Source organism: Egretta garzetta, unplaced genomic scaffold (genome assembly GCF_000687185.1).
Source record: "Egretta garzetta isolate BGI_Z169 unplaced genomic scaffold, ASM68718v1 scaffold434, whole genome shotgun sequence".
NCBI lineage: Eukaryota > Metazoa > Chordata > Aves > Pelecaniformes > Ardeidae > Egretta > Egretta garzetta.
In genome coordinates this window covers 1606953-1619966 of record NW_009259584.1, presented here as the reverse complement: position 1 = coordinate 1619966, position 13014 = coordinate 1606953, and the positions used below count along the sequence as shown (strand labels likewise).

At 36.4% G+C, this 13014-nt stretch overlaps 1 protein-coding gene across 1 annotated transcript in view; it reads left to right on the top strand.

The window, feature by feature from the left end:
- The window catches only part of MALRD1 (MAM and LDL receptor class A domain containing 1), a 276978-nt gene extending 275836 nt beyond the window's left edge, over positions 1–1142 (top strand). The window contains exons 39-40 of the mRNA XM_009637718.1: positions 227–283; positions 1014–1142. Coding sequence (XP_009636013.1) covers positions 227–283; positions 1014–1142 — 186 coding nt within the window. The remainder of the gene's footprint in view (positions 1–226; positions 284–1013) is intronic.
- The last annotated feature ends 11872 nt before the right edge of the window (positions 1143–13014 follow it).

The window sequence follows — 13014 nt, the reverse complement described above, 5'->3', positions numbered from 1 at the left end:
ACTTGGAATGTCTGAAAGTTTCATAAAGAAAGAACAATTCTCCCCGGACCTTTCTGAACACAGAAACCATGCGGGCCTATCGTTGCCACATGCTTGCCTATAATATTGCCTCGCAGCTTTGAATCCACAGAGTTTGCTACTCAGACAGCCACATGGAAGGATATTTTTGGACTATTATTTTCAGCTCACTAAAACTATTCTGAAGCAGTTTTTTTTCTTTTTATAGTCTCCTGGGTATGCCACCTCACCCACTGTTCAAATCAGTGTTTCTCCATGGCCTGAGGTACGTAATAACGCATTTCTCTTCTGAAGTAGGATATGTGTTGGGCTATTAAATAAAATTGATTTACAGAGGAAAAGGAAAAAAGTCACTTAAAGTCAATGGTATATTGTTACTCATAATGTTAACACCTCTGGAAATCTGAGGAAGATGATCAGGGTTGGACTGGCTGACTCTCTTAATGGAAATTTCATTAATGTTGCTTACCGTAGCTCCTTGTTACACCATACAGTAGTTCAACATTTCCAGTAAGGCAGGTGCTGAAGAAAATGTCTAGAACTACAGAAGTCCTTACCTGAAGAGTTCATATTATCTCTTTTCTCATACATTCCCCATTCAAGAAAATTAGAACTGGTCATTTAAATTACAATACCATGTAGCAAAATTAGTGACCCACTGAAATTACACTGTTTTACACAGATTCTCCCAAAATAATACTGTAAGTCTGTTAGAGCAAGAGCTCTGGAGATGAGTAAAACAAAGGTGGGAACAGATGCAGAAGAAGGTTAAATTACTTGATCAGGTGTATGTGGCACATAATGGTTTTGGTGGAGCTATGGTAATTTTTATCAGCTGAAAATCTGGTCTAAAAAGTTTAGACATCTTATAATTTTCATTGAACTTAACATCATATGTTACTTCTATAACCAATTTACAGCCATTCATATGTCCATTCTAACACATGAATTTAATTACGTGTGTTTTAAATTTCATTCTATGTTTTTTCTTTTAGTATCCTTTTAGTGAAGATGTGAATGCTACTTCTTTTCCAAATCCTCTCTATGGTGAAGTATCAAAAGACATGGAGAAATTATGCAGTTCCTTGAAAATAGACATAAAACAGGATCAATATTGCTTGTAACTCTTTGCCTGAAGATCTGTTCTAAAATCTAAAAGTATGTCATGATACTATAGCATTTGCAATATGAATGAATAACTCTTCACTGAATAACTCTTTTATTAAAATAATTACATTCATAAAGTATCTTTATACCAAAAATGGAATCCGTACATAAATAAAATATATATATAATCTTCTGTTACTTCTGTTACTGCAGAAAGAAATTGGTAACTGTAACTACAAATTAATTTTACATTTGTACAATTTAAATTCCAGTATGTTAATAAAATGTTTAATCAAGTCCATATTCTTGAGGTTTGGGAATCACAATTTTATGTCTATTATTTGAGAAATGATGACTTAAATATTTCTGTAATTTTGTGTTAGAAAAGGATTTTAAATGGCTATTTTAGTGTTCCAAGGGGCAGAAGCAAAAGAGAAGTCTTTGTATAATTAGAAACATATCGAGCTAAATCAAAGATGGTCATGAATCATGGATTTGCATATCAGCTGAGCGTGTGATTCATCAATATGACATACCGGTATGTGCACTTATTTTTAAGAAATGTTTATTATTAACCTTGATAGCCATATCTGACCAAATTCCCTTCTGGTCAGCTCTACAGTGCTTACCACAGCGCTGCTGATATATTTAGCTTAGTGGTTGACAGCGGGTGACTAGCATGATCAGGAAACCGTATTTCTGCTGCATATGTTGGCCTCCCACACAGCTGAAATTTATGTTGTCCCAGTGCCACATAAGAAAAGAGGGGGGGGGGGGAGGGCAGAATTCTGGAACAGGCTGCCCAGGGAAGTGGTCGAATCCCCATCCCTGGAGGTATTTAAAAGCCAGGTAGACGAGATGCTTAGGGACATGGTCTAGTGCTGGGATGGCAGGGATAGGTTTATGGTTGGACTTGATGATCTTAAAGGACTTTTCCAACCTAAATGATTCTATAATTCTATGATTCTATGATTTCAAGTGTCATCCTCTGTGATACCAGGCACAGCTTGTAATAGTGTTTACACTTTAAATAACTTGACAATATGTCATCTTCCATAATGCCCATTTGAATTATATGGTGGTAATCTTTAGCTTGAAGGCTTAAGTGTTCCTGCTGTGCTTGTGTTTTCCCTTACTGTATTTCTACAGCCTACTTAATTTTAAACCCATTGGAAAGTTTCAAAAATATTAAACTCCTTCAAATTTCATAAAAACAGGTATCTAGATAGTAGACAGTATCTCTGTTAATACCTTCATTCAGAGAAAGCTGAAATGCTTGACATTTATTAGACTTTTGACAGAAAAGCACATTGAAGCCAGGCTTCATTCCATCATGCATGGGACTGCTTGGCTTGGGTTTTGTTTTGTTTTCTTTTGTTCTGTTTTTCTTTCACTTTTTCTTAATAGCATAACAGTAGTCCATAGCTCTCTACCGGGGGCCACGGAACTACTTTTTCACCAAGGTTTTCTTATCTGACTGGCATGTTGCTTCATGGTTAGCAGAAGTAACAAGGCATGAATCCCATGGATGCTTGTCCATCATTCTCTCCATACCTTTCTGGCAATATGCTCCTAAGTGCCTCTCTGCTGCGTTGTAAAACCTCCTACTTCCCTTTCCCCTCTCTTCTGTAATCATAGAATCATAGAATGTTTTGGGTTGGAAGGGACCCCTAGAGGTCATCTAGTCCAACCCCCCTGCAGTGAGCAGGGACACTGCTAACTAGATCAGGTTGCTCAGAGCCCCATCCAACCTGGCCTTGAATGTTTCCAGGGATGGGGCCTCCACTACCTCTCTGGGCAACCTGTTCCAGTGTTTTACCACCCTCATTGTAAAGAATTTCTTCCTTCTATCTAGTCTAAACCTACCCTGTTTTAATTTAAAGCCATTACCCTTTGTCCCCTGTAGTATCCTCAGTTCTTCCCCAAGCTCCACAGCCCACCCAAAAACTTTGTCTCTTGAGCTTGTTTCCCTCATGTGTCCTAACTACAAACTGAAAAAGAAGCATCAATTGCCGTCTCGCCCAGAGCTACTCATGTGCTCATCATCTGCTGGACGTTTGGCTGGTTGGCCAGCTGGCAGCACAGGTAACAAACTCACACTGCAGCTTCTCCTCCTCTGTGCCCTGACTTTGTACAGCTGTCTCCTGCCCCACTGATACTTTAATGAAGCCACTCGGGAGCTTCACGTCTTTCGTATACGCACCTGCCTTAATGCCAAGTCAGAAAGTTACCAAGTGTTATTCATGGAGGTTTTAAATAAAGAACTGTGACAAGAGTCATGCTGTTGTCTTCCTGAAACAAGATTAGTAAGACAGGAACATAGAATTTGCTTACTGTACTTGTACTTGTTAAGTTGAGACACAGAGAATACACTTGATCCATCAAAGTGCCAAGTGCCTCCAGCTTCTGAACTCTGGTATTTTTATAAATCTGTGTTAGATGATTGATCTCCACATTATAAACAGGCATTGAACATTCCTACAAGGTCAAGCCCATGTAGTCAAATTCTCATTTATTTTGCAACAGACTAGCACTGCTTTCAGAATTTCATTAAATACTGAAATGCTCGTTATGCTATAGTCCTTAAATCTCCAAGAATTGTGTCACACTATGTGTATCTGTAAAAAATTACAATAACGAAAAGGATAAAATTAGTAATGGTAGAATTTTACCACATTCACCCTTATGAAACAAAATATATTTATTTAACTATTAATGGTACTCATATTTTAACATCCTAAATAGGAGCATAAGATTATAAAGAATTATTGTAAAAGAACTCAAAGAATATCATATTTCTCATCAGGACTTATGTCCTGAGATAACTGGGACTATTCTAGATTATCTCTGAAGTAAGGTAGGCCTTTCACCAAAGTAATTTACCATTTTTATAATTGATAGAATATTTTTAAAGGAAGTGTTAAATTTCAAATTTTTCGTCTTCCTGAACTTCAACCATTTTTTACTATTCTTATTTCACCAAGAACTAAAGATTCACTTATATTCACTGCATGGTTATTTTCTCTTGCCTAAAAGCTGACTAACAGCCCCAGACTGAAAAGTTTAAAATAAAAATTACACTTTTTATTTCATTTTTTTGAAACTTTTCAGTACTTTGAACCAGAGCCACAATTTCAAAATCTAAAGAATATGCCAGGAAAAAAATTATGTTAAATCTTTCTACATAGGTTTCTTACTTCTCCCAATTAATAATAGCCCTTGACTAAATACTCTCTGTAAACTCATGCTGTTATTGCCATGAATTCTAAGTAGTAAAAATTGTTTCCAAGTGGCCTGTTTTCTGGGAATAAATTAGAAGATGGATACTCTATACAGATAATGAATACTGTACTTAGCCTAGTTTAAACATGTTTGTACATTAATGATCCAAGGTAACAGCAGAAATACATTACCAGACAAAACTTTTAACAAAGCCTAATACCACCCGCAGCATGGTCAATATCCTCTTTTCATAGTTGTTCAGCTCCCAAAATCTCACAGTCTTAACGAGTGCAAGCAAGCGAGTCCTTCGCCTTTGGCTAAACTGTTTTTCAAAACAAAACATAGCCACAATACGTATCAACAACCATGTTTCACACACAGATTGTCAGATCCTTATCTTAGAAAAGGGTCACTGTACTTGCAGCTTGCTCCAATACTTGCTTCGACATCTGTCATTGGAAGAGGTGGGGAAAGGGAGAAGGATCTTATCTTCTGTTTAAAAATCTGTATGTACAACATTTGGCTGCATACCCTCCTCTTTGCCAACACTGGGGGGCTCAGGCCTTGCTCAGGGCTTCCCTTTGGGCTCATTGGTTCCACTTTTGTAGCTGTACCGTTGCTTTGTACAATTGATATCCCCATGGATGTAGTCCAGGTGCTTGCTGACGGCAACTTTCTCTCATCCTTGCCCTGTTTCACCAGCAACAGCCTTATCAGCATGAAGACAATAAAATTGATCAACCACATCATCTAATTTTGGAGTTATTCTGGCTTTGAGATGGAAGATGGGTTAGATTACATCCAACAGTACTTTCTGACTTAAATGTTCTTGTAATTCTGTGATTCCATGGTGTTGGTGGCACCCGGTTCCTCCTTGACAACATTGTCCTCATTCAATTCTGCCTCCAGCTTGTGCCGTGCAGGCATATGTTTGCTGACATATTTCAGAAGCCAAGGGTATCCACAGCTCCCCCTAATAGTTTCTTCATTATTTGCTCAGCTGTGACTGAGGCCTCAGGCATAGCTTTTGACTTTTTTCATGACCCATTTCTGTATCTGACACAGCTGGAGATAGGCTCTTGGATTAGTTAGAGCTTTGATCTGATCTGCTACATCTTAATTGGACTTGCTACCTTACATGAACACGAGAGCCACCTAAAAAATGCCCACTCTTCATAGCCATCAAGTTGGCAAGGGTTCAATTAATCTTGTCTTCAGGTAGATGCCTACCCTAGAGTGCAGTAAATGGAATTCTAGTAGCTCCTAATTCTTTCTGTTGACTGTAAGGACAGTCTAGACATGATATCTGCAATGGAGATGTCCAGATTTAATAACATGAATCCCATTCATACTGTTTTACTTAATTAACTCCAAATTTTATTAATGTATGTGTGTGATATGGAGATTCTCACTGGGTAATCCTCCTTACAGGTATACATGCAACTGCTCTCTTATACACGGATGTTTTCCAGACCTCTGTTTATACAAATCAGACAAAAAGAGCTTAATATGTACATATAACATGCAGTAATGCATCTGTCAAAACCTGACATCTTCTGTCTTTCATTTTCAGTTTGTGTGGGGGAAAAGAGGGAGAAGTAGGTGGGGAGAATTCATCTATAAGTTAACAAAAATGGAAGTTCATAAACACCTAAGTAGAAAAATCTATTGAGGGCTGTATTCCCACAGGTAGATTACAGCATGTGAGAAGTCAGGCACCTGACATGCAACAGGATTCTTCTCTGCTAAGTACTTAAAATCAGTCATTTATTTTCCAAGGTACCAGTCAGTTACTAAGACTTGTGAAAGGAAATTGTTCTCTACTGTGTGCGGATAAAGAAGTAAAAAATGCAGCAAAGGAAGGAACGACAGTGCTTAGAACATGTGTAGTAACATCATTCCAAACTGTTCCTACACTTCTTCATGGCCTGTAGCTCTTACATTGTAGCCCCTTTTTATTGGAAAGCAGTTATGCAGCTGACCAGAAGGGTGGCCATAATGTGCATGTTCCTGCAGCAGCCAACCAGAGATCTGAAAAAATGCCAAGCAAGTTAATATTCATATTTGGATTTTAATTCACCATCTGAAGCTATAATAACTCTTAGGGACATATTCCACGTTCAGAAAAATAGGTGTGCTTTTCAACAGGATATTTAATCTGTGACAGTTAAGATGTGGTGAACTGTGGAGCATATTAGTCTTGGTGGGTTTGTATTTTACTTTGATGAGGATACTCAAGGTGAATCTTAAAGGTGGGGGGAAGGGAATAGATCAAAACATAACCACACCAGGAATTTACAACATATTTACTGTTCTATTATAAAACGCACATTTTTCCCCTCAGCTTAACAGGGCCTAGAAGAGGATCGAAGAACATAAAGCTTGACCTGCGTGTTCAAGTGGTGAGAATGGGGTGTAGTAGTTAAACTAGAGTAGCTTGTGATGTGGCAATGAATTTCTTGCAGTCCTTTAGCCCTTCATGGATCACAAACTAAAATACATCTCCCAACATTAGCTTCAATTACTAGACAGAAATTTCCATTCTGATAGTTCAATAAATTGTTAAATGTACATCTCTCCTTTTGACCATTCGTCCATAAAAGGAGTTCATTTGTCCTTTTATTTATGAACAATGACAAATTACTATGTTTTGGAGAACAGTTGGTCAAGTTCAAGGAAATGTTTAGGCAACAAGATGAAGCCAGAAAAAGTTATCACCGATGGGAGAGGGTGACTATTCTACTTTTCCAATGAAAATGTGAGTCTCTGAGGCAAGTCAGCAAGGCACACTCAACCGGGTTAAATGGGTTTAACAGGGAGAAATGAGCACAAATTATTCATGGAAATTCTTTAATCTGCTGTGTAATTATGTGATCATTCCCAGACTTTGATTGATCATAACGGAGGGAAAAGTCAGTTCGCACTCAGCACGATGATTAGTGTGCAGCTATGAAGAACAACAAAAAAAAGTGATAATCTAGTGCTTTAATATTTTCGGCATATTTTGAAAGTTTGCGATGCGAAGTCTAAATAATTTAAAGGTAATTACAAGCAATCTTTTTTTTTCCTCCAAAAAAGATGTTTTCATTTTGTTCTTTGTTTTAGTCTTTGAGTCCTACTTCTTCAAGTCACTCATTTTCTTTTTTTCAATCACTTAATGCAGGTCATAAAACAGTATTGTTCTGTGACATCTATTTTACAATAGATATCGTACGTGAATTTGCAAAGCTTTAGATGACGTTATTACGGTTTTGATATCTAAGGCTTAGAATATAATTGAGCACTAACATATAGTTACTTTAGAAACATGCTATGTCGAGAGCATTAACTTCAGATCTATTTGGTATTCTCATGGACATGTTAGCCGGAAATGGACATTAATAAGCACTATATTACAATTGGTCTCCAATGAAACTGTGCATTGCAGCTACCTTAGTAAAGTATTCAACATGAGTCACGTAAAGCATTGTCAGGGAATTAATAATTATCTGCTTCTTTTTGTAAAAAGGGGCTGTATTCATTGTAACAACATGATTAATCATGTAATAAATTAACTCAAGGAGGTAAGTAGGACTCTCAGGGTTATGCTCTGCCCTGAGTTCGTATGCAAAATTGGTACTGACACAAACTAAATCAAAAGGATAAAAGAATATACTCCTAGGAATATATGCCTAGATATCTATTCCTACAGCAATCTAGAATATACAGAAGATAAAAATATTTAATTACTCTGCAGCTTCTGTTTAGCTGTCTCAGTCTGCACATGGTTTCTCTGGACACCCTTGAGAAAATTCAGTGGCCAAAGGATGCTCAAGTTGTAAAGTTCTGGTAACTCTTAATAGCTTCCTTTACATATGTTAACCAATCAAGTCGACTTTTAAAGGAGTGTTGCTGCTGCATTTTAGCAACGCTTCACCTGCTACTTCAAACCACTCTCAAATCTGCCTATTTTACTAGCTTTGGGAACCTTCTCTTGAGGATCTGTTTCTCACAGGTGACAGTTTTGAAAGGCAGCATTGATACATTTGGATTTACTGTCATTTTATTTTCCTGTTTGTATGGCTTTGTACTTCACCTTAACTTTTCTACCCAAAAGTAGATACATGGGAAACCCTATTGAGTTCAACTTCAACAAAACTGTCTTGAAACATGGAGTAGAATAGTGAGAGGCAAGGGAGAGAATTAATCTCAGTAAATCTCCATAAATATTCAACATACTAAAGTATCTATGGATCAAGTTTTTTATTTTCACATTTGTATCTGTTTGCTTACAGATAAAAATAAAAGAATAAACTAGCATGCGCTTTCTTTAAGTTCATTGTAAATTATCCTAAGAAAATTCTTAAGGCATTTAACTGGAAGAGGGGGAAAAAAAGAGAAAATAAAAGAAACAATTCAAATGAAAAAATGTTTTGCAATAGTAGTGGGAATTCTTGAAAAAAATCTCCAGTAGAAAGTTGCTGAATAAAATGTTGCCTATAAGTAGGGACATGTGGGCTCACTCCTTATATTTAGCTTGTCATCCTCCTATAAACAGCAATTAAATCCGCTCACTACGTCATTCCTTCAAAGTTCTCTGGAAATGAAACTAAAACATTAAGTGGTACCCAGTGGACACCATACAGGGATTTCAGACTGATGTACAACCTTTTATCTCAAACTGAAAAGATAATTTGCAAATATGATTATTTACATAGAGTCTTACAAAAGAAAATATAAAATCTCTCACTGAAGGAGTCGCATGGATAGCTTTGATTTCTTTTATCATGATACTGATTAATCAAGTTGCACATAGGTGTTATTTTAAATTAAGTTAAGCTTGCATTATATTCTTTAACCTGACACAAATTAATCATGTGTGTATACACATATACATATGCTAGCTGAGGAAAGGCAAGCAACACACGCACATCTCTGGACCTCTACACCTTCATAGAACTGTCTATGCTTTTGGCTGGGCTTTTCTTTTCCTGTGCCAAGGGGCTGTTTATTTCAACTTTAAATCTTTCCAATTTTTTTCAGCCTTTCAATCTTCATATCTGCCTTTTTATCCTCTTCTTTCCTATCCTCTTTCACTGATCATTCAACCCTTCACTTATTCTCTCTCCTACATGAAAGGGAAATGGATTTTTGAACAAATATGCCATTTGTTTCAATCATGCTGGTTAAGTTATACTTATCCTCTATACTGTCTCTAACTTATATATTGGACTGCAAATTCCTCAAGGCTTTCTTGGTCCTCAGGCACTACTACGTTGATTATCATGAATAATGTCACCTGATTTTCAAGAGTTTCAGTTTCCTATAAATCTTACTGAAGTCAATGGGAACTGCAGTCCTGGGACTTCAAGACATCCCAGACACACCAGGAAGCTCTTATTTAACAGGCAAAATTTGGATTGAAAGTCCTCACTTCAGGCACCTTGATTTCAATGTTTTAACTAATCACTTATATTTTTTCTTTATCCTTGTCCCATTGTAATTTCTTATAGAAGAGATTTGCATCATTAGATCAAATAATTTTCAGATGTTTGCAGACCATGTTGTGAGAACTGTACCTAAAACATACCTTCGCAGACATTTGAAGCATTATTGTTCTTCTCCATTACCCTATGCTATCTTGTGATACCATGAGTGCAATGAGTGCTGTGCACTGCCGGATGTTTGAGAAGGTACAGCCCCAGGAAGGAATGCAAGGCATATGGCAGAGGGGGAGAGTTCATTTCAGACTAATAATGCTCTTCTATCTGACACACCACGAAGTAAAGTAACAGTATAACCATAGGAAAGACAAGTTTGGTTTGGAGTTTTTGTTGTTTTGATTTGAATTTGCAATATGAGCAACACACTAATTTTGCTTTTCAGGTGACATGGTTCTGGAGCTCATAAATAACTGATCTCTACTGGTTACCTTAGCATTTTGCTTTGCCCCAGAGACTAGGAACAGTTTCCTATAAAACAACCATGCCTAGTTAACAGGATTAGGTATGATTTTTACCTCTTTTAGTCAAAGAAAATCTTAGGCTTCAATGTCATATAGATGATGTTTGAAGACTTTGAATCCCATTGAAAGACCATTGGTACCACCAGCAGTGTGGTGTCTGGTAAAACATGGGGGAAAAGGAACAAACCTGGAGAATGGTGGAAAACAAGAATTTCTGGAAGTGCTGGCAAAGTGAAAGGCTAAGAAGCACTGCCAATGGTGACATTTTTACACAGTCATTCCACAAAGAAGGATGCATGCTTGGTGTTCAGGTACCATACTTACTGACTATAGGCCTTTTCTTTATCCAGTGGTAAGAACATAACGGAGTGAAGAATTTGGGATTCTGAGAACTTGTTACAAGCATGTTAATAACCTATCAGTATGACTTATCAAATTGATATCTTCTTTAGAACCACAAAGATGCAGGGGATTATTTTTTGTTTGTTTCATTGGTTTTTAACTGGGTACACTCAAACCCTCCATAAGTTTTAATGTAGGAAGAAAATACGTACCCTGTCCAAAATGCTATACTTAGCAGATTCTTCTTTCCTGAATAAAAAGGTCCTAGTTCACATGAATGAAAATGCAGTGTGTAGATTGCTCATTCTGAATATCAAAAATGTCCCAATTCACTCTCTTTGGGGGTGTATAGATATATTGGTATCTATATATATGTACATCTCAAGTGGGGTTGCCATTTGAGAGCCTCAGGTAACTGTGGAGAAATGTAGCCAGCAAAATAAAGACTAGTTAGTTGCTTGGTTGCTGTTGGGAGAGACATGGTTTACAGAGACAAGAATGGGGATAGATTGTTTTGGTTTTGGCTTTAATCTTTTAAAATGGCCTAATCTATAATCTATGTGAAAGAATCCCAAAGGGCCATCAGTGTTACAGAGATCTACAATATTGTACTACATAAAAATGTGTTTGATGAGTGTTTTAACTAGTAAATTCAAATTCCTCAAGAAACATTTGAGAAAAGAGAAGAAATAGTCCACTTACTTAAGAGAAATTCTTTTTCATTTAATATTTTTTCTCTACTTGGCTTCAAGTTTCATGGCACATTCTGACTTTAACAATGTGAATACTGAGTGCATATTGGTATGTCTATTTTATATTATGAAATTATTAACTGCAGAATTGCAGTGCACCACAAAAGTACATCACATCATTTTTCCATTTACATTATGTTAAAATAGTAAATATGCTATGTAGGACCAAGAACAGACTTACAGGAGGAGCCTGTATATCAGAAGAAGATATTTTGTCCTTCTCTGACACCCACGTGATACATTTAATACACTGCCAGCACAGTAAATCACACAAACAGCCTTTTCCATTTAACACAGAAGTATTGCTATTCTAGTAAAGCTGTACTTTTTTTGGTGATAGCACTTGCTACTTTATGCAGCAGTCAACAGAACTCTGTATCAAAATAGATCATTGTGTAAGCAGAAAGCAAACGTGCAAGTTTTCAATTGCAAAACCACTTCAGCTGCAGTACAGACACAACAATACTTGCTTTCAATAGCTAAGGGAAAAAACAGATTAATAGACATACCAGTCAAATTGCTGTAACTTCCAATCTTCCAATAGAACAATGGCAAACTGCCCAAAGGAAATGCCCAAAATACTTGATCTGAGCTATGCTGAAGAACAGTGTATTGCACGTTGGGAACTTTTAACCTTAACAATCATGATTAAATTTAAATAGGAGGAAAAAAAACCACTACTGCTAAAGACACCTTTTACAGTAGCAAAATTTAGGCAGTGATGCTGTATAGACTATATTCTATCTGTACATATTTAACAGCTCCCTGTGAAATTCTTTCCTTTAGCAACACGCTTAGCATCTAAATTGTAAAGGAGCTGATTTTAATATTCATACATGCATAATATATAACTATCTTCTGTTCTTGTTTATATTTATACATTTTATGTATTATACATAAACATTTTACAGAATATGTATTTTCCATTATATTTAGGGGTGTGTGTTAAATGTAATTTTAAGAGGTAGCCTGATGAAAAGACATATTCAGTTTGACTGATATTTATTTATTTTCTGTTAACCTTTTTGTTAGGACATAATATTTTCTACATCATTTTTCCATGGAAAGTAACGCTGCACATTGTTGCTGTTAAGCACTAATGGCAGCCCTTAAAAACCAATAGAAATACATCCTGAGGTTATGTGCAATGTGTAAGTACACGTTCAATCACCCAGTTTGTAGTGTACTTCTGCACAACACATTTGTGATTGATCAAAAAAGAATAGGTATACTAGTTCTGAAACTAACATAAAGACATCAGTGAAATGTCTTATCAAGCCTTCCCTCAATCACATTCCAACAAAGTATATGGCTTATGCTTCATTTTAAACGTCAGTAATCCCAGAGCTGTCCCATAAAAATCAAGGTTATACAAATGGCCATAGATTTTTGTGTAGATAGGATCATCCTAAGTTGTCAAAAACTCTGTCTAGAAAATATGTCATATCCTACTTGATGACTGCATGAATGGATGATCATGGATATTCTTTGGTGGGACTAATTTTGTATCAAAATGTGTTATGTAGTGAGAGTGCCAAAATATTAATATACATTCTCAGAAACAGAAAATTCTGAACTGTTCTTACATGAAATTAGTTTTTTCTAAGTAGCAATAGACAAATATTGGCT